The 19,237-nt window shown below is 42.7% G+C and overlaps 1 protein-coding gene across 2 annotated transcripts; it reads right to left on the bottom strand.

The window, feature by feature from the left end:
• Positions 1-2,260: 2,260 nt before the first annotated feature.
• Positions 2,261-17,909, bottom strand: LOC140064390 (uncharacterized). Of its 2 annotated transcripts, none has more exons than XM_072111235.1 (8): positions 17,854-17,909; positions 11,641-11,665; positions 7,393-7,689; positions 6,050-6,085; positions 5,912-5,944; positions 5,775-5,825; positions 5,326-5,672; positions 2,261-2,357 (listed from the first exon to the last, which is right to left on the bottom strand). In XM_072111235.1, the coding sequence occupies exons 1-8, from the start codon at positions 17,865-17,867 to the stop codon at positions 2,348-2,350; spliced, it is 813 nt and encodes a 270-aa protein (XP_071967336.1). In that variant the 5' UTR covers positions 17,868-17,909; the 3' UTR covers positions 2,261-2,347. The 2 variants fall into 2 exon arrangements, with proteins under 2 accessions (XP_071967336.1, XP_071967335.1); XM_072111234.1 differs by having other exon boundaries at positions 2,262-2,360.
• Positions 17,910-19,237: the final 1,328 nt, after the last annotated feature.

Genomic DNA, 19,237 nt, shown 5'->3' with positions numbered 1-19,237 from the left:
TTCCAAGATATAAACCTAGTGCCCATTGGATAAAGTAAAAGGAAAAGCAAACAACCAATCAACATCTCCAGCAACGAAGCGTCCCTCCCCCCCAACCCCAATCACCTGTCCTACCATGGTAGAACTCTTCCTACTTAGGCCACTTACCCACCCCCGTCCAACCCCTACTCCCCCAAGCTGACCTAGAGAAAATACTTATTACCCACCCTTGTCTTACGGTTCATAGTCCCTTAAGGTCTAACCAATCGGAAACTTGGTCTGGCGTGCTGAAAAACTGGGACTGACCTTGAAAAATAATTTTTAATTTTGCCGGGAACATCAGTGAATAAATGATACCCTTGTCTCTCAACCTTTTTTTCACCTCTAAGAAACTTTTCAGTTTTTGAAGGGTATCCCTAGAGAAGTCCGGATAGAGCGACACTTTTACGCCGTGAATTGATAGATCTTTTAGGTCGCGTGCTCTTCGTAATATCATATCACGATCTCTAGAGAGTAATGTTTTGCAAATAAAGGTCCGGGGGTTATTACCAGGAACGTAAGATACTGATGAGATTCTATGTGCACGTTCTATGTCAAAATTAGGGGAGAGGTACTCCTTCCCTATTCTCTCCAAAAGCCACTCTTTAATAAAAGTAACGGGGTCCTCTCCTTCAGCCTTTTCTGGTATCCTTATAACCCTCAAATTAGCTCTCCTTGAGCGATCCTCCATATCGGCCAGTTTCCCTTTAAGGGCCTTATTTTCAATTTCGAATGAGGACGTAACTTTTTTTAGAGTGCTTATCTCTTTCTCAATATTGAGAATTTTATCCTCAACAATTTTCTGCTTATCTCTGACGATATTCAAATCCTCTCTCAAGAGAGAGACATCCCCTCTCAAAGCGCCCACTTGATCTGTGAGATCCAATATGGCAGAGTTGCAGGTTTTTATAGAGTCAAGGATCTCTCTAAGCATAGCTTTTTCTCCCCCACCTCCTGCCTCTTCCCCCTCCTGTTCTTCACCCTCTAGCACTGCAAATCTCGACCCCTGTGATCTATTTTTGGGGTCCTGACCCTCATATTCAGGATTTTTCTGTGTTGTCAAACCGGTGCGTGTTTTCACTGAGGGGGACTTCCATAATTTGTCTAGTTTCGTAGAGTTATCCCCTTTGGACCCTCCTTTCTCTTTCTCCCTAGGAGATGTTGTACCTAGGGATTTTCTTGATGTATTTTTAGGTGGCATCATATAAGGTCTATAACCACTACTGCCAATCCCCTTGTAATACTATCACAGCAAATGTTACAAATTAACAATATTTGACAATATTTGACACCAGGCTGATGACAGTAAAATTATAACACCTACACAACTCAAATGGCAAGTAACCAAAAAAATGTCTCACAAACTCGTTATTGTCTCATAAAAAAGAGACCTTTGAAGATTATATAACGGAGACACAATAAAGGAAATGGTAAGCCGCTAAAGGATTTCTGTACAGTCCCTACTAATATCCACACAGCCTAAGACAGTGATTAGGCGAGAGTTAGTATGAAACTGAAGTCCATGTATTGCAAGCTGGTTAGTAACAGATGAATGACGACGGAGAAGCAGTTCCTCGTAGATGAAGTTAGGTTAGAAGAAAAAAAAAGTTTTAAAGCCAATATTAAATTAGCAAAGCAGCCAGACTCAGTTAGTACCAGTTAGTAGCACATATTAGTAGCACATGAAGCACAGCAGAGGGGAAAACCATAACCAGATACATCTCACCCATCCTGTAGAAAGGCTCCAGAAGACTCCAGCAATCAGCAGTCACAAAGCGGGGGAAGGTACAAACCAGGCACGGGAAAACTAAAGGATCCGATTCCTGACCACGCCGACACCACGGAGAACGCCCAGGCCGCACCACCTCAGCAGCGACACCCTGAGCTCACTTCGAACCAGGTCAGCGCATCTTCCAAGACCAAGATCCAGCCAGACATCCTGCCTTCTTAATATACCTCCAGCTATCCACTTCCATGCGCACGGAGCAGGGAGCCCATCTGATGGAAATCGGTGACCGCACACAGCTGCAGCAAAGCGGCCCCCGGATAGCCAGCCGACCAGCAACGGAGGAGAGACAACAGCACCGGGAACCGGGAACCTCTGTGCACCGGAAAACCTCTGCACACACGTCCGCCCGTCCCAGCAAGGGAGCCGCGGAAGCCGAGGAGTCAACAATCAGAGTCCTCCATCGTCCGGGGTCCAGCGTACGGCAACCCGGAGAGCAGGGAAGGTTGGCTGGGCGGCTGTGCAGCGCGACGTGTCTACGTCATGCCGTTACGCCTCCATGAACTTCCTCCTTCATCAGATGTGTGCGGACCGGTGGCCTTGTCAGTGTGGACTGCTGGCAGTAATAGGTAACATATCACCGGAGTATATAATAAATGACACCACACAGTAAAGAGGACTCCGACACAGTGAATGGATTCAATACAATTTTATTATCCATCCAGTGTAATTTATAGGAGTTACTGCATGAAAAGGTGTGAACCAGAGGAAGGCGAAAATAACCCATATGAGAGGGGGAAAAAATTCCTTCCTGACCCCAGAAACTGGCGATCGGCTACTCCCTGGTTCACTGCAGTGATGGCACTGAATGGGGCCTTGTCATACTTACCGTATACATTACATCTATCACATACTGTATCTTACTTATATTCTTCTATCAATCTATAACTAAAATATTATCTTATTTATATTACTCTACTTACAGGGGATTACATCTATCATATACTGTATCTTACTTATTTTCTTCTATCAATCTATAGCTAAAATATTATCTTATTTATATCACTCAATTTACAGGGGATTACATCTATCATATACTGTATCTAACTTATTTTCTTCTATCAATCTATAACTAAACTATGATCTTATTTATATTACTCACAGCGGATTACATCTATTATATACTGTATCTAACTTATATTCTTCTATCAATGTATAACTAAGCTATTGGGGCTCATTTACTAAGGGTCCGCGGAGCGCATTTTCATCGGGTTTCCCGACGATTTCGGTTTTGTGCTGCATTTAACAGGGGATTTTGATGCATATGATCGGATTTTGCTGCATCGGCGACCGGTTTGCACACGACACAAATCGGGGGGGGGGGGGGGGGGGGGGACAACCCGACGGATTCGGACTACGCGTGGGATTTAACATTTCGCATTGTGTCTCAAGATGCGCACTTACAAGCACCGGGAAGAAGAAGGTGAGCTCCGGCGGACCTCGGCGGGGAAGCGACGGATGCAGGAACTCAGGCGCACGAGCTTCGTGAATCGAGTCGGACTTCACCTTCGTCGGACCGTCCGAATCGGGGATCGCACATGACCAGGTAAGTAAATTTGCCACATTATCTTATTTATATCTTATTTATATTACTCTACTTAGAGGAGATTACATCTATCATATACTGTATCTAACTTATTTTCTTCTATCAATCTACAACTAAACTATTATCTTATTTATATTACTCACAGGGGATTACATCTATTATATACTGTATCTAACTTATATCCTTCTATCAATGTATAACTAAGCTATTATCTTATTTATATCTTATTTATATTACTCTACTTAGAGGGGATTACACCTATCATATACTGTGTCTAACTTATTTTCTTCTATCAATATATAACTAAACTATGATCTTATTTATATCTTATTTATATTACTCTACTTGCAGGGAATGTCTGGGTATAGAAAATTTTAGATCTATGGCTCCTGGGGAGTATAAAATAATGAAGGTGTCATACTCACCCTCTTCAGCTCTCGTGTTGAGCTGCAGTGCATCCCAGAATTGCTAACCTCGGTATAGCTATTATTTTTATTTTAGTGTACAGTGAGTGTGGAATAGGTCAGGAAATGAGGGTTAAGGTACAATGAATGGGATTTAGGGTCAGGATATAAGGTTAAAGGTGTAATGTGTGCTATAGAGTCAGGTTATGAGGTTAGAGTAAAGCAAGTGTGATATAAGGTCAGGATATAAAGGTGATGGTGTAATGTGTGGTATAGAATCAGGATATGAATATTAATGTATCTGGGAATGGAAATGGATTTCTATCTATCTATCTATCTATCTATCTATCTATCTATCTATCTATCTACCAATATTTCCCAAGGGAATCAAATGATGCCTGAAGTATGTCTTTACTTCCATGATAAGGATATTAATTATCTTTTCTCACCAATGAGCAAATCCTGGCTCACAGATAATGGAGCCAGAGGTCCAGCTATGTTCTGTGTGTAGTGGCCAGCAAGAAGTACTGCAGCTGAGTTCTCATAGACTTGTATAGGAGCTGCAGTTCCTGGGGCCACCCACTACACAGAGAACACAGCTGGACCTCTGCTTCCATTCTCTGGTGTTCATAGGGTGATGTCAGTCAGGAGTCCTAAAAGCCTGACCTTCACTCATCCCATATTGATCACTTATACATTTCTTATTAAAATGGATAGGTCATCAATATCTTTAACATGGAAAACCCCTTACTACCTTTCTTATAACACTCTACATACAATATATGACTTAGCACTAGCATACACCCAGGTTGTCTAATATTTTATAACTTATTTTATGTTATGCCTGTTATGTGTTATACCCATCACCTATCCTATGTTCTTACTAAGCTTATCTTGTATATGCTAATATTTTGGGAGTTTTATAGGGGTACTCCCATTTCAACAAATAAATGATATTGTTTGTATTAAGAAAAGTTATTACATTTTCCAATATACTTTCTGTATCAATTCCTCACTGTTTTCTAGACCTCTGCTTGCTGTCCTTCTATAGAAAGCTTAATTGTTTACCATGGTCACACAGGTGCACAGCTCGTTAGTATCACATAGAGTAATCAGAGCTGTGGGTTATAACGAGCCGTGCACCTGTGTGACCATGGTCAGATTTCTCTCCACTGGAAGTAAACATAGAAGCTTTCTATAGAATGACAGCAAGCAGAGGTCTATAAAACAGTGCGAAAGTATATTGGAAAATTTAATAACTTTTCAATATACAAACAATAACATTTATTTGTTGAAATGGGAACACCTCTTTAAGAGCTGAAAAATGCCATAATAAAAATGTACATTCTTTGCATTTCTATACCCATGACTAGTTCAGTACAGGTGTGTCCTAGCTTAGGAAATGCCATACTGGAGTAGTCATGAATTGTGGATAGTTTTACAGCCATTAAAAATAAAATTATATTTCATTATTATATACTATTGTATAGACATAAAATGTAATTTAAAATAATAAATATCCTTATAGTGTGTTTTATGGACTACTTATGACCTTTACTTACCTTACTTACCTAAATACTCTATTAATGAAGGAGGTGACCCTGGCGTTGAATCTTCTGAAGATTCTTCTTGCAGGAATGCAGGACCAGGTGAAACAAGACGTCTCCTCCATTTCTTCTTCAGCAGGTACCTCTGCAGTCTCTCCCGCAGGCTCTTCTGCTCTCTCTTCGGCAGGCACTTCTGCAGTCTCTCCTGCAGGCTCTTCTGCTCTCTCTTCGGCAGGCACCTCTGCAGTCTCTCCCGCAGGCTCTTCTGCTCTCTCTTCGGCAGGCACCTCTGCATGCTCTCCTGCAGGCTCTTCTGTCATCTCTGATGATCTTTCATCTTCTGTCTCTTCAAACGTGTCAAACGATGTCTCCTGTGGATGAAATGAAATCACATGAAAGACTGAACAATACTGAATATTAGCCTGCAACAAAACTGTAACTCCACTATGTGGTCACTCACACACAGCACTTACATCGTCCCCCTCCAGGATGCTGAGGTCACAGTCCAGGTTCATGAAGATCGGCTGAAATAGATCAGGTGATGGTTAGTTTTTGTGTCATTGAGTATTAGTAGATAATGTGTGAGGTCTGTGTCTTATAAGTCACTTACCTCATTCTCAGAGTCTTCATCGTCTTGGGTGTCCTAAGAGGAGGAGAGAGATAAAACATGACATTACATACAATAATACAATCCTATTACATATTTGGGAAGTGAAGTCCTATAATATTATGGTCTGCTATCACTTACATATCTCTCGGCGATCCAGAGTCCCTCAGGTCTTGCCTGTAAAAGGAAATAAAAGTTGTATATTGTTAGTGTACGGTAACTTTTCTCCTCACATGACTAAGGTTCTGATCTTCTTCATTGTGAACTCCTTCATGAGACAAGGTGTATAATACAACGTAACTTGTACAATCTCATCTATGATGCCAAGTAGTGACTGCAATAGAACAAGTTATATTGAGTTTTATTAGTTTTAATGGCAAGAATGTTCACAATTACATCTAATCCATGTACATGCACATTGTCCTGGATTAGGGGGATTTATATATACAGGCAGTATCGGATTAAGTACAAGATAGGTTCTGTTGGTTTGTTCTTAAGTTGAATTTGTATGTATGTTGGATGGATTGTCATCAGAACCAGGATTAACAATAAAGCTTAATTGCAGACACCTTTGATAATTGGCATAGCCGTCTATTGTGTCCTGGGACTACAGTACAGTAAATTATCAACCAGAGGTCCGTTTGTAACTAGGGGTCATCAGGTGTTCTTAAGTAGGGGACTTGGGGGATAAAATTACATAGAGAATATACACACCCAGTTTCTGACAGTGGTGACAGACAGTGCCATATTAATCTAGATTGCTGGAGAGGGGTGAGTATTTTCACTTTGTTATTTTTATACCCCCTGGAGACCTTTATACAAATTCTCTAATACAGGACAACTCCTTTAACTAAATCTAATCTTCAGGTTGCATAAAAACAAAACACATACTAAAGAACAAAATGACCAGAGGTGCAGGTTTTCAACCTCCCTGGTAATGGATGTCAAGGTCACTGTTGCTCCCATCCTTTTTATGTATTTGGAAAACATATCAATTACACTATAGATATAGCAGTAAAAACATTCTTCAAAGGGTCATATCTCCTGAACTGTGGAGAAACACAATTGTAGAAACACAATTGTGTCCTATTAAAGAGGAGAATCTCCTATCTAATATATTAGCATTGTGTTTCTATATGAAACAGATCCTGAGAAATCCACTGTTGAAGTTACAGTCGGGAAATGAGAACTGTATTTAAATTTTTTTTATTGTAAATTGAACAGAAGATATTTCCAGTTTTCCTTCTTCTCGAAACACAATTCTGACATTATATTAAATGGGAGATTCTCCTATTTATTAGTATGCAAAATGTGTTTCTGGGTGGCACAGTTTAAGATGCTATCACAATTTAAAGTGTGACAAAGTCTTGATGTGTATATGCATGCTATCTGCACAAGGCATGTGCAAATAGGATGTATATAGCTGTATGGCAGTTGTGAAGGGATGAAGGAAGACATTGTAAAATAAAGACTCCAATACTGACATCATCCATGGAGCTGGACAACAGTGATAATATATCGTAGACACTGCTGTCCTCTGGCAGGTCTTCCACCTCATCTTCCATGAAGTCGGACAACAGTGATGATATGCCGTAGCTAGTCTTGTCCTCTGGTCGGTCTTCAACCTCATCTTCCGTGAAGTCGAACAACAGTGATGATATGCCGTAGCTAGTGTTGTCCTCTGGTCGGTCTTCCGTGAAGTAGGACAGCAGTGATGATATATCGAAGTCACTGTTGTCCTCTTGATGGTCGGCCATCTCTTCCTTCTGGTCGGCTGGCTCCTGTACAGAGGTAATGTATATAAAGGTTGAGCTCTGAATAGGATTGCATCTATGTATCTACAGATAATAATCTGTAGCAGTCCAGTACTCTTGTCACTCCCCTGTACACAAAGTAACTTGCCCTCCTAATAAGCTGAAGACTAGTGAAAGCTTTAGAAGAGTATTGGTGTGGGACACTATTCATAGTAAGGGCTGCCATTGGTAGCACCTCACCACCAGACACCAAAGGGTAAAGTCTGATATATCAAAATGATTATACCCTGTGGTGGTCCAAATGGTCACTTTTGGACATAAAAACTTGAAAGAAAAGTGATCAAAACGTTGTATGTTGCCCAATATAGCAGAGTTGAAAAAATATTATAATTTACACAGCTCCAAAGAAAAACATGGCTTCTGGAAGAAAGGGTTTGAAAAATGGAATCACAAAAACTAAAAAGGGCCAGGTTGCTAAGGGGTTAAATAGTGCACCCCAGCTCACGCGCTGCACCTCAGAGGCATGAAATGCACTTCCCTGACGTTACAGAAGCGCCGTGCAGACAACAGGGATGTGTCTAATGTGGCTCATCATAAGGTGAGTACAAGTATATACTATAACATCTGTGTCAGCGCCATCCTCCACTAGTGGTTTGCAACTGAGGAGGCGCTAATTTTATCTCTGTGCCGTTCCTGTACTTCTGTAGTGTGAACCTTTATTTTACTGTGCTGTTTTGATGGATACACCAAACCTTTTTGTTCCTTGCAGCTTAGCTTTGGACCAGCTTCATGGTGATTTGACAGCTTCACACACCTCACCTGCTCTCTGTGTTGTCTGCATCTTTAAGCTCTGGCCTAATCATTTTGGATGCATATCACTTATTACATATAAGTTTTGCCTACTCTTTCTTCACTGCTGGTTATAGAAGTATTCTTATCATCTTCCTTGTGAATTGTATGTTTGATTTGTGGTATCCTGACTTTGGCTTGTTATTATGATTATTCTCCTGTCCAGTGTTTTTGTACTGTGTTGTCCTATCTGTGACCTGGCTCAACTTCTCTTTTCTGTTTGTATTGCTTTATCCTTGTTTTCAACTTTGGCATTGGGAAGGATTGCCCAGGGTACATGAGGGGGGCCTCACTGTCTTCTGTGTTCCTGTATCTTATCCCCTTATAACAATATGATACTGCACAGCATAATGACCTGTATATGGTTTAATGTCACAAATTGCCCTGACAGGTTCCCTTTATAGGGTTATCCGGGCTTTACAAAAAATGTATAGCAGGTCTTGGGGGACTATAAAAACAATAAAAATTTTATCCTTACATGCCCCGGCGCTCCTGTTGCCTCGCGGAACCGCCCTGTTACTGCTGTGATCCTGTCTGTTTAGGGAGCCAGGCACGCTTGTCCAACTCCTTCCGCACCCATAATACACATTGAAAGTGATGTTATATCAGCAGTAGATGGACGGGGCACCGGCCGTTTTAAACAAACAGGGGCACAGGAGTGAAGAGCGCCGCCATGTAACCAGGGCCAGCTCCAGGTTTCAGTAGGCCCCTGGGTAACAGAGCCTCGGTGGGCCCCTTTGCAGTGAATTCATGTGGGAGCATAAAAAAATAAGTAAAATATTCCCTAGTTTATCATTCCCAAACAGCCCTGTCATGGTTATTTTATATGGGCCTCCCTAGCAGATCTGGCCCCAGCACTTGTCTAGGTATGCCTAGTTCTGGCGCTGGCCCTGTATGTAACAATGGGAGCGCTAGAGGAGGCAAGGATAACATTGAGGCGGGGCGAGGGCTGTTTCCACTGGATGGAGCCTCCCTGTGTAAATCCCATCCAGGTAACGCTCAGGTAATGAGAAGAACCGCAGCCCCTGCCCGGCCCCGGGAGACCCCGCGTGTGCGGCGGCTGGGGGGTAACCCTGTGTGTGCCGGGGGGGGAGGAGGGGGTAACCCTGTGTGTGCCGGGGGAGGAGGAGGGGGTAACCCTGTGTATGCCGGGGGAGGGGGTAACCCTGTGTATGCCGGGGGAGGAGGAGGGGGTAACCCTGTGTGTGCCGGGGGAGGAGGAGGGGGTAACCCTGTGTGTGCCGGGGAGGAGGGGGTAACCCTGTGTGTGCCGGGGAGGAGGAGGGGGTAACCCTGTGTGTGCCGGGGGGAGGAGGAGGAGGTAACCCTGTGTGTGGCGGGGGGGGAGGAGGAGGAGGTAACCCTATGTGTGCCGGGGGGGGGAGGAGGGGGTAACCCTGTGTGTGCCGGGGGGAGGAGGAAGGGCTAACCCTGTGTGTGCCGGGGGGGGGTAACCCTGTGTGTGCCGGGGGGGGGGGGGGGGGGGTAAACCTGTGTGTGCCGGGGGAGGAGGAGGAGGTAACCCTGTGTGTGCCGGGGGGGGGGGGGGGGGGTAACCCTGTGTGTGCCGGGGGGTGGTAACCCTGTGTGTGCCGGGGAGGAGGAGGGGGTAACCCTGTGTGTGCCGGGGGAGGAGGAGGGGGTAACCCTGTGTGTGCCGGGGGGGAGGAGGGGGTAGGGCGGCACGGTGGCTGAGTGAGTAGCACATCTGCCTTGCAGCACTGGGGTCCTGGGTTCGAATCCCACCCAGGTCAACATCTGCAAAGAGTTTGTATGTTCTCTCCGTGTTTGCGTGGGTTTCCTCCGGGTACTCCGGTTTCCTCCCACACTTCAAAAAAACATACTGTTAGGTTGTTTAGATTGTGAGCCCCATGGGGACAGGGACCAATTTGACATGCTTTGTGCAGCGCTGCGTAATCTGTGTGCGCTATATAAATAAAGAATTATTATTATTATTATTATTTTTATGTAAATTTTTTGCAAAGTACCCACAACCCCTTGAGGTATCAAATTTTAAATTTCTATGCAAATTAATATTATAACGATTATGTTAGAAGTCTCATTGACAGAAAACTGGATGAGTAACAGATAAGGGTTCATAGACTTCATCCACACAATGGGGCAGATTTATCAAGTGTCTGAAAATCAGAATATTTCATTTTACCAGTGCTCTTGAATATTTTAAAGGGGAGCTGTGATTGGTTGCCATGGGCAACTGGAAAGTGTCTGACTTTCAGACACTTGATAAATGTGCCCCAATATCTGAAGCAAAAAACTGACGCTAAGTTAAATGTCCCCTTTTTGGACTCATCTGGAGGTTGCATTGGCTATACAATATCTAAAAGAAATCTGAAGTTGATATCAATTTGATAACCTTTTTGCATTCAAATAATTAAATGATTTTATATTGTATAAATTTATGTTACTCCTTTGGAAAAGAAAATATGGTTTGCATCTTTTAACTATGGATTAAATACCCTGATGTAAATCATCTCAGAAACAAGTTCAATACAGCAATACCATCAATGTGCCAGGTAGTGACCAGCAGGTGCCCGTCACATGACTTCTGCCCTATAGTCAGTCAGTATGACAGACACAATTAATATTACTAATAACTGACAGTTATCGAAGAGTAATATGTAATAATAATAAGTTATTACTAATAAATGATATTATTACTATCATCTCTACAATACTCGCTGACATATAAGATACAGGGTCAATAACTGGAAAGAGGATGATCACCTTATAGTAACTTCTACAAACATGCTTGGAAAACATTACTACATTTCCATACTTTGATACAAAAGCATCACCCCTATATGTTACACATCTGCTCCCCTGTTTTCCCAATGGTCAGGTACCAAAATATCTGCTGATGGGGGGACATGTGACTAGATCTGTCCATCAATGGGCTCCATTAAAATCCTGGCACACATAGAGCTGCCAATGCGCCAGTTACCTCTGCCATATTCAATGGAGGCGTCTGATGGACAGGGCTGGTTACATTACTCTAAAGCAATAACTACTTTATAGAATACCCTGAGCATTACACCCCTGCGGTATACACCGTATACTGTGGATATATTGTCCTGTGTGCAGTGTATATAATGTGTGACTAGGACTTACCAGTGGAGGATGAAGAACGTGCAACCTGCAACCAAAAAGAAACTCAGTAACACAGACAAAAAGAAGTAACACAAAGACAAACACAAGTACACAAACACATACACACAGATACAGACAAACACACACACACAGATACACACACACAGACAAAAACGCAAACACACAGTCAGACACACAAAACTACACAGACACCAAATAAGAACAACAGGTAACAATAAAACACAAAGATAAATCTCCTGTGCGGCTCAGAAGTGTCCAAAAATCTCCTCGCAGAATCCCGGATGCTGTCGCTGCTCCTTCTCCACTGACTGGCAGTTGGTCAGTTGGTGAGCAGGTGCCAGGTAGTGACCAATCACATTCCAGCACCTGCCAGTCACATGACCTCTAGTCATTATACACTGCCGGTTTGTACGTTATACACTGATTTCAATGGTTTTTACCCATCATGTTTTCTGATTGGAGAATAGGCAGTGGAAATAACAAAAGTCATATAATGGTTTATATGTGGGTAAGAGGGAAGCAGAGCTGCTGTGGGGGAACAGGGAGATAGGAGTATAAAGGGGAACATAACGAGTGAGCACCTGCCAAAGGTGTACTTTGTATTGGGAGGGGCAGAGCTCAAAGGGGACATTTTAATATCAGTAAGGACTTTATAGGTAGAGCAAATGTGGGCCACTATAGGGCATTATAATAAGTCAGTGGGACACAGGAAGGGATCATTATACAAGTTAGGGGCCACATTAGACATGATTTTTATATAATTTGCGTGTATATACATTACGGGGGAGATTTACACCATCTCCACGCCAGGGGGGCTTGGAGGGCTGTGAAAGGGGGCAAAGCTGGCGGATGAGGCAGCATGGGGTTTTCTTATCCCACATCTGCGGACTTACAGGACCTGGCTCAGAAATAAACTCTGTGCAGCCCGGCCCACAGATACAAGTCTCTGGCAGTGGTGGAGGGGCAGAGATTTTATTATACGCCGATGTGTGTATATATAGTGGTCTCTCATACACATGAGCTCTCCTGTAGATCAGGGGTCACATGTGTCCTGCCTCTGGTTCTGGCCCCTCTCCTGCCAGATACAGCACCTCCAGCCCCTGCAGGACTATTATAAGTGTCTCATTCATGTTACAGAAAAGCTCAGATTGGGTAATATCGTCCCCTGCTCTAGTCTGAAACATGTGACGGGGGCCACTCACCAACCAATGAGCATTACCAAAGAGGACACCTCTCATTGCCCGCTACAGATGCCCATCACACAGTTACATCGTATTTCTGGATGTATATATCCATCTCCATCATACCCTTCTATTACCCTGTACATAGTGATCCTCCTCTGTACTATACATCGGCAGCTTTTCTATAAACCTACCAGGACCTGTAACAGCTCCTTCACACCCAACACAGCAGCAATATGGGGCTCCATTAAACAAACATGAGGAGAGTATGTACTGTCTTTGTCTGATCTGTACAGTCCTACATCTATATATATATATATATATATATATATATATATATATATAACATATTGTATATAGACACGTCCAAGTACTACTACTCCTAACCTACATATATGGGCAGTGCACAAAACTACTACTCCCATATTCTATGGGGGATATTTATCATACGCCTTTAGTTGAGTAAATTTGACCCAGTATCTCTGAGTGCAACATAAATATATATTCCATAGGGTGGGGACCTTAAAGAAGCATCTTATTCTTAAGTGACGCATTGAATGTTTGCTGCTAGTTTTGCTTGGATATGGCGAGTGACCTTGTGTGAAGTTTTTCCGGAAAAGCACAGTGAAAATGTCTCTTCGGATTTGACTCAGGGTCTGGGCTTTGAAATGCCCTCTGGGATGGACTGAGTCAGAGATGTGTTCACTGATTGGTAGACATGAATGTACAAAGCAAAGGATGGGGAACTTTATTTAACCCTTGAAACAGAACTTGGGATTTGTAATGTTCTTCTAGTACATATTCAGCTTGTGCAGCTGACTTTTAACCAGCGTTATGTTTTAACCCCTTAATGACCCCTGAAAAGGTTTTTTTAGTGAATTTGCTCAGGTAGTTGTTCAAGAGCCATACATTTTAAATGTGCTAAAAATTGTGCCATTATTTTCTGGATCCATAGGGCTTGTTAAAAATCATTAAAGGTTAAAGGATTTATTTTTCATTTGTAGGTTACAAAAAGCGGACAAAACTGACAAGCGGACAAGAACAACTGCATGAATGCGGAAAGACATTGCTGCAGATACGGGCTGTTGGAGATGAGTTAAAGGGGTTTTCCCATGAATAAAAGTTACTTACTGATCAGTGGGAGTCTCAGTGCCGAGACCCCAACAGACCATGAAAAAGAGTGGCTCATCGGACCTCTCGTCGCTCCGTCAGACTGCTGCGCATGACCGTTCTGCTCCAGTAATCTCTATGGAGCTGACGGAAATTGCTGAGCGCTGCGCTCACCGACCTCCGTCGGCTCCATAGAGATTAATGGAGCAGAACAGTCATGTGAAGCAGTCTGACGGAGCGTCAGGAGGTCCTTGTTTTCGTGATCTGTGGGGGTCTCAGCACTGAGACCCCCACTGATCAGCAAGTTAGGCCCTTCCTGTGGATAGCGCCTAACTTTTCTTTGTAGGAAAACCCCTTCAAGGCTTTTGATGTGTATTGTGTAACTGTAGTTTGTTAATAGATCTCTCCCATTTTATGTCACCAGCAGGAGTGAATTCAGCCTCTTTGCTGCCTGAGGAAAACTATAGAAGGGTGTCTCCCTCCACATCATCCAATAGTAATGTATCATGTTATATTTTTTTAATAACGGTGTCCGCACTATATATCCCATCACCCCCTATGCTGATATCAGGTGTGAAGAGACACTAGTGCTTGCCAGGCAGGCACAACAGGCTCACTCCCACACATTTGCTCTGCCTCTAGGCCAGTCTCCTATTCCCAGCACAGGACGTGTCACTCTTAGCACTATTTTATGCAGAAGCTCCTGCTTTGTAGCAGATGACTGTGTCTCTAATGTGGCCCCCCAAATCCTGCAGGTGGCGTTGCCCTTAGGTGATACCTTTTTTAAAAATAGTCAGAAATTATTTTAAAAAATTACAGCCCAAGATGGTGAAAGAGAGAAAACTTGCCCTACATAATAATAATCTTTATTTATAAAGTGCCATCATATACCATAGCGTTTTACAAATCATAAGGGACACATACAAATAAAATACTACATTACAGAGTACAAACAGTCATTTGGAACAATAGAAGGGAGGGCCCTGCTCACAGGAGCTTACAGTCTAGGAGTATGATGGGAGTTAGACAAAAGGTATAAGAGCTTGTATAATGGACCGGCCAATTTTTTTTATAAGGAAACAGAATAAAATTATTTAATTTTTAAAATGCACTAGCCATCATGCCGCCATGTTATATACAAAGTTCAAAGGCTATGGGACTGCAGAGAAGCCTGGAGCTTGGTACATATCGTGTATCTGGTGTTTGCCAGACAACAGACGGGAAGAGGACACAGGATGGGAGTGAAGAGAGAGTTGACATTTCATGCAGTCAGCGAGTGTGATAGGCTGCCTAAAAAGATGGGTTTTCATAGCATGTTTGAAAATATGGAGGTTGGGAATAAGTCTGATAGTCCAGGGGAAGGTCATTCCAGAAAATTGGTGCAGGTCGGGAGAAGTCCAGGAGACATGCATGAAAGGTTTGAATTAAGGTAGAGATTAATCTAATTAAGATCACTAGCAGAACGAAGAGCACGGTTTGGGTGATAGACAGAGATGAGACAAGAGGGATAGGGAGGTGTAGCATTATGCAGAGCTTTGTGGATGAGGGTTATTATTTTAAACTGTATTCAGAAGGAGACAGGCAACCTATGCAGTGATTGGCACAAACTGGAGGCATCTATGTAGTGTCTGGTCTAGAAGACAAGCCTGGCTTCTATATTAAGAATAGATTGGAGAGGAGAGAGTTTAAGGAGTTGGAAGACCGATTAATAGGGAGTTACAGTAGTTTAGTTGAGAGTGAATCAGCACAACAATTAGAATTTTAGAAGTTTCAATTGTAAGAAATAGGCGGATTCTATAGATGTTTGTGAGAAGCATGCAGCAAGAGTAAGAGATTGAATATATGGTGCAAGAGGTCGGAGTCCAGCACATCCCCAATACAGCGGGTTTGTTGTCTCGGGGGTTATAGTGATCCCACAGACTGAAATGAAAGGTCAGGATTGGGTCAGTTAGTAGACGGTGGAAGAGTCTTGCTTAACTTTCAAGAAGAGAGAGGACATGATGTTACAGCAGAGAGACATTCACTAGTGTTCTGGATTAAGGTGATGTTACGTGCAGAAGTATATAGATATCAGATGGTACTGGACACCAAATCTGTGGATGGTTTGTCCGATGGGTGCAGTATAGAGGGAAAAGAGAAGAGGACCTAGGAGTGAGCCCTGAGGAACCCCGACACTGAGAGGAAGATGAGAAGAGAAAGATCAAGAAAAGGAGAAACTGAAAGTGCGATCAGAGAGATCGGAAGAAAACCAAGAGAGTGCAGTGTCCTTTATGCCAATAGAGTGAAACATCCTGAGGAGGAGCTGGCGGTCCACAGTATCAAATGCTGCAGAAAGATGTAGAAGAATAAGGAGAGAATAGTCACCTTTGGATTTAGCTGTGAGGAGATCATTGGAGACTTTAGAAAGAGCAGTGGCATGCATAGTATGAAAACCAGATTGTAGGGGATCGAGGAAGGAGCTACCTGAGAGATTATGGGTTAGTTGAGAATAGACCAGACGTTCCAGGAGTTTTTTTTAGATGAAAGGGAGATTAGAGACTGAGAAAAAACAAATTCGATGGTCCAGCCAACAGCGGTGATCTTTCAGACTTTTATTTCGTCAAATCTCGTATATCCACAGTGTTAATCCATAATTATGGAATTATGGATTAACACTGTGGATATACGAGATTTGACGAAATAAAAGTCTGAAAGATCACCGCTGTTGGCTGGACCATCGAATTTGTTTTTTCTCAGTACGTTGCCTGTGCAAGCAAGGCGGGTTCCGTGCCGACTCCAACGTGACCTGGGAGGTGAGCAGGGAAACCTTTTTTCTTCCTGAAGATTAGAGACTGGTCTGTAGTTAGCAGCACAGGATGGGTCTAGGGAAGGTTTCTTTGGTAATGGGGTAACAACAGCATGCTGGAAAGAAGAGGGGAAAATAACAGAAGAGAGCAAGAGGTTGAAGATTTTAGTGACGTGAGAAGTGACTGCTGCGGAGACTGTAGGAGATGTGAGGGGATGGGGTCACATCTCAGGTAGTGGAGCGAGCAGAGTAAAGGAGCCTGGACACTTTTTGCTCTTTGGCTCAAAGGAAGAGAGCGAACAGGGTGAAGCATGGGAAGGAAGGGGATTAATCGAGTGAGTGGATTGAGAAATTATATCCTGGTGTATGCAATCAATTTTATCTTTAAAGTAGGTGGCCAGATCTTCAGCCCCAAGACCTGTGACAGGTGGCTGCACCTTGGTGTTGAGTGAGTATGAGTGAAGAGAGAGGGAATATTAGATTAGTGAAATAGACCTGTTTAGCAAGGTGAAGGGCAGAGTTATAGATGTTTTTGAAGCATAAATTTGAAGTGTATAAAGTGTGCAGATGTGCGCAATTTTCTTCACTGACGTTTGGCACTCCCATATAGTATAATGCACCCTTCTTGCAACATTTATCAACATCTTATAATGCTCCCTTCCTTTATCCCCTACTTAAATTGCCCCATTAGACTGCCACTTATAATGCTCCATTTTATATAGCCATCCTGACTTAAAATTCTCCCTTATTTTTGGTCCCCACTTAAAATGCCCCCTTTCTGGTAGCTCCCCCATATTTATTTTGCAACTTCATATTGGAAGACAATATTATGTACACCCCTAACACAGAATACCACTATTCAAAAGAGAAGTTAGGTAGGCGGAACGCAAGTTGGGGAGCACTTCAAACAAATAGAAAACACTCTAGTGCCTATTTTATTTATACCCCACTTACTATAGACCATGTTTATAAGGCTCCCATTGGTGTACCTGCCCAACTTTCCTTTTTAAAGTCAAATAAAAAAAATTATACCTTTATATACTATATTATATAATATATACATTTTTATTCTATGAATTACCTTTTGTTGAATATAAAAAAAAACTGTAATTAATCTATCCTGTCCATAATCTGTACCTGTGTCTCTTCATAGTGTCCCTGACTAGACCCTCAGCTACAGGAACATCCTGCACCTTCTATCTAACCTTATCTCCTGACTGGTCCCCTCATCTCAGCCAGATGTCTCTGTTACCAGTGATGACACAGGGCACCAAGCTAAGAAAAGTGTTCAGTGCTGTCTTTTCTCTTTACTCTTCAGTGGCGAAATCTTTTATTTTTCTGAGGAGAAAAGAATTAAGATGTGAGTAAATTCATTCATAGTAAAAACAATAGTAGAAGACAAAGGAATTTTATCAAGGCTTGTATGCCAGAAAAGAAAGAAAGTGAAAAGAGAGATAAATATACAGACAGAATCAGGAACAGGTTTCAGGTCTGCAAAACAGATACAGACAGTAGTGCTACAAATCACAAGATAAAGTATAACAAGCCCTAAGTGAACTGAAGATTGGATATTTAAGGCGTTCCTGGATGTCGCCCTACAAGCTGACTGGCTCTGCCGTTAATCAGACAACTCTCATCTGCAAACCCCAAGCTCATAAGCAAGAATAAACCACCTGGCTTTCCACAAAACACACACCCAGCCAAGGGAATCAAATCCTGCTCCTGCAGATAAGCCCTAGGTGTGGTTTACTAACCTTGAACTCTGCAGCCAGAATCCATTTGGGGGGCTCACTTGGCATAGTCATAACAAATGAGGATGTACCTGCCATTTAATATCCCACTATTCAAGCACCAGTACGCAGGTCCATTGAGCTTAGCTGAATTGCCATTTGGGAAATCAACGGACATGCATTAAATGGGTTGTCCGAGACCTTAAAAGAAAAAAATTATATGGGGCCGGAAGGGTCTGTTTAAAAAAATAAACATTTACTTACCCCCACATTCCCTCCTGGCATCTCACGCTCCCGTCTCTCCGGTACTTTCCAGTTTGTTTATCCGTATCCCTGTAAACAAACAGTGGCACAGACCGGAGAGACGACAACCTGGGACGCCGGAAGGGACCACAGAGGTAAGTACATGTTTATTGATTTAAGCAGCCCCCTCCGGCCACATATCATTTTTTTTAAGGTCTCTGTAGTGGCCATACACTACAGATTTCAGAGAGTAGTTTTCCTAAAGGGGTTGACTAATCTGCTCTCTTGTCACCCCCTGGCAAACAGATGACTTGTTCATAGAAAGATGCGGCCAGCTAGGTATTTGCCTTGCAGCAGAAAAGCAGTAAGACATGGCAGTCCTTTATGGAAATGCTGTCTGCATAATACAAGGGTGCTTGAAGCCCATCAGGCTGTTATAACTCTTAGGGGGGGGGGGGGGTTATCTTTTTCTGAGATGTCCTTATAGTAAGTAAGATAACACCTTTAAAAGTAACCTGTCGGCAGAATTTGCACTAATAACCCTGAAA

The sequence above is a fragment of the Engystomops pustulosus genome, chromosome 6 (assembly GCF_040894005.1).
Source record: "Engystomops pustulosus chromosome 6, aEngPut4.maternal, whole genome shotgun sequence".
Lineage (NCBI taxonomy): Eukaryota > Metazoa > Chordata > Amphibia > Anura > Leptodactylidae > Engystomops > Engystomops pustulosus.
The sequence above is the reverse complement of the archived record's forward strand: the minus strand, read 5'-3'. Positions and strand labels throughout refer to the sequence as shown.

What these genes read in the sequence shown, in the direction of transcription:
- LOC140064390 (XM_072111234.1), bottom strand. An exon ending in ACGTTCTTCATCCTCCACTG is followed by an intron (nt 7,690 to 11,640) that starts GTAAGTCCTAGT and finishes ACCTCTGTACAG; the next exon opens with GAGCCAGCCGACCAGAAGGA. An exon ending in GCATCCTGGAGGGGGACGAT is followed by an intron (nt 5,673 to 5,774) that starts GTAAGTGCTGTG and finishes TTTCATCCACAG; the next exon opens with GAGACATCGTTTGACACGTT.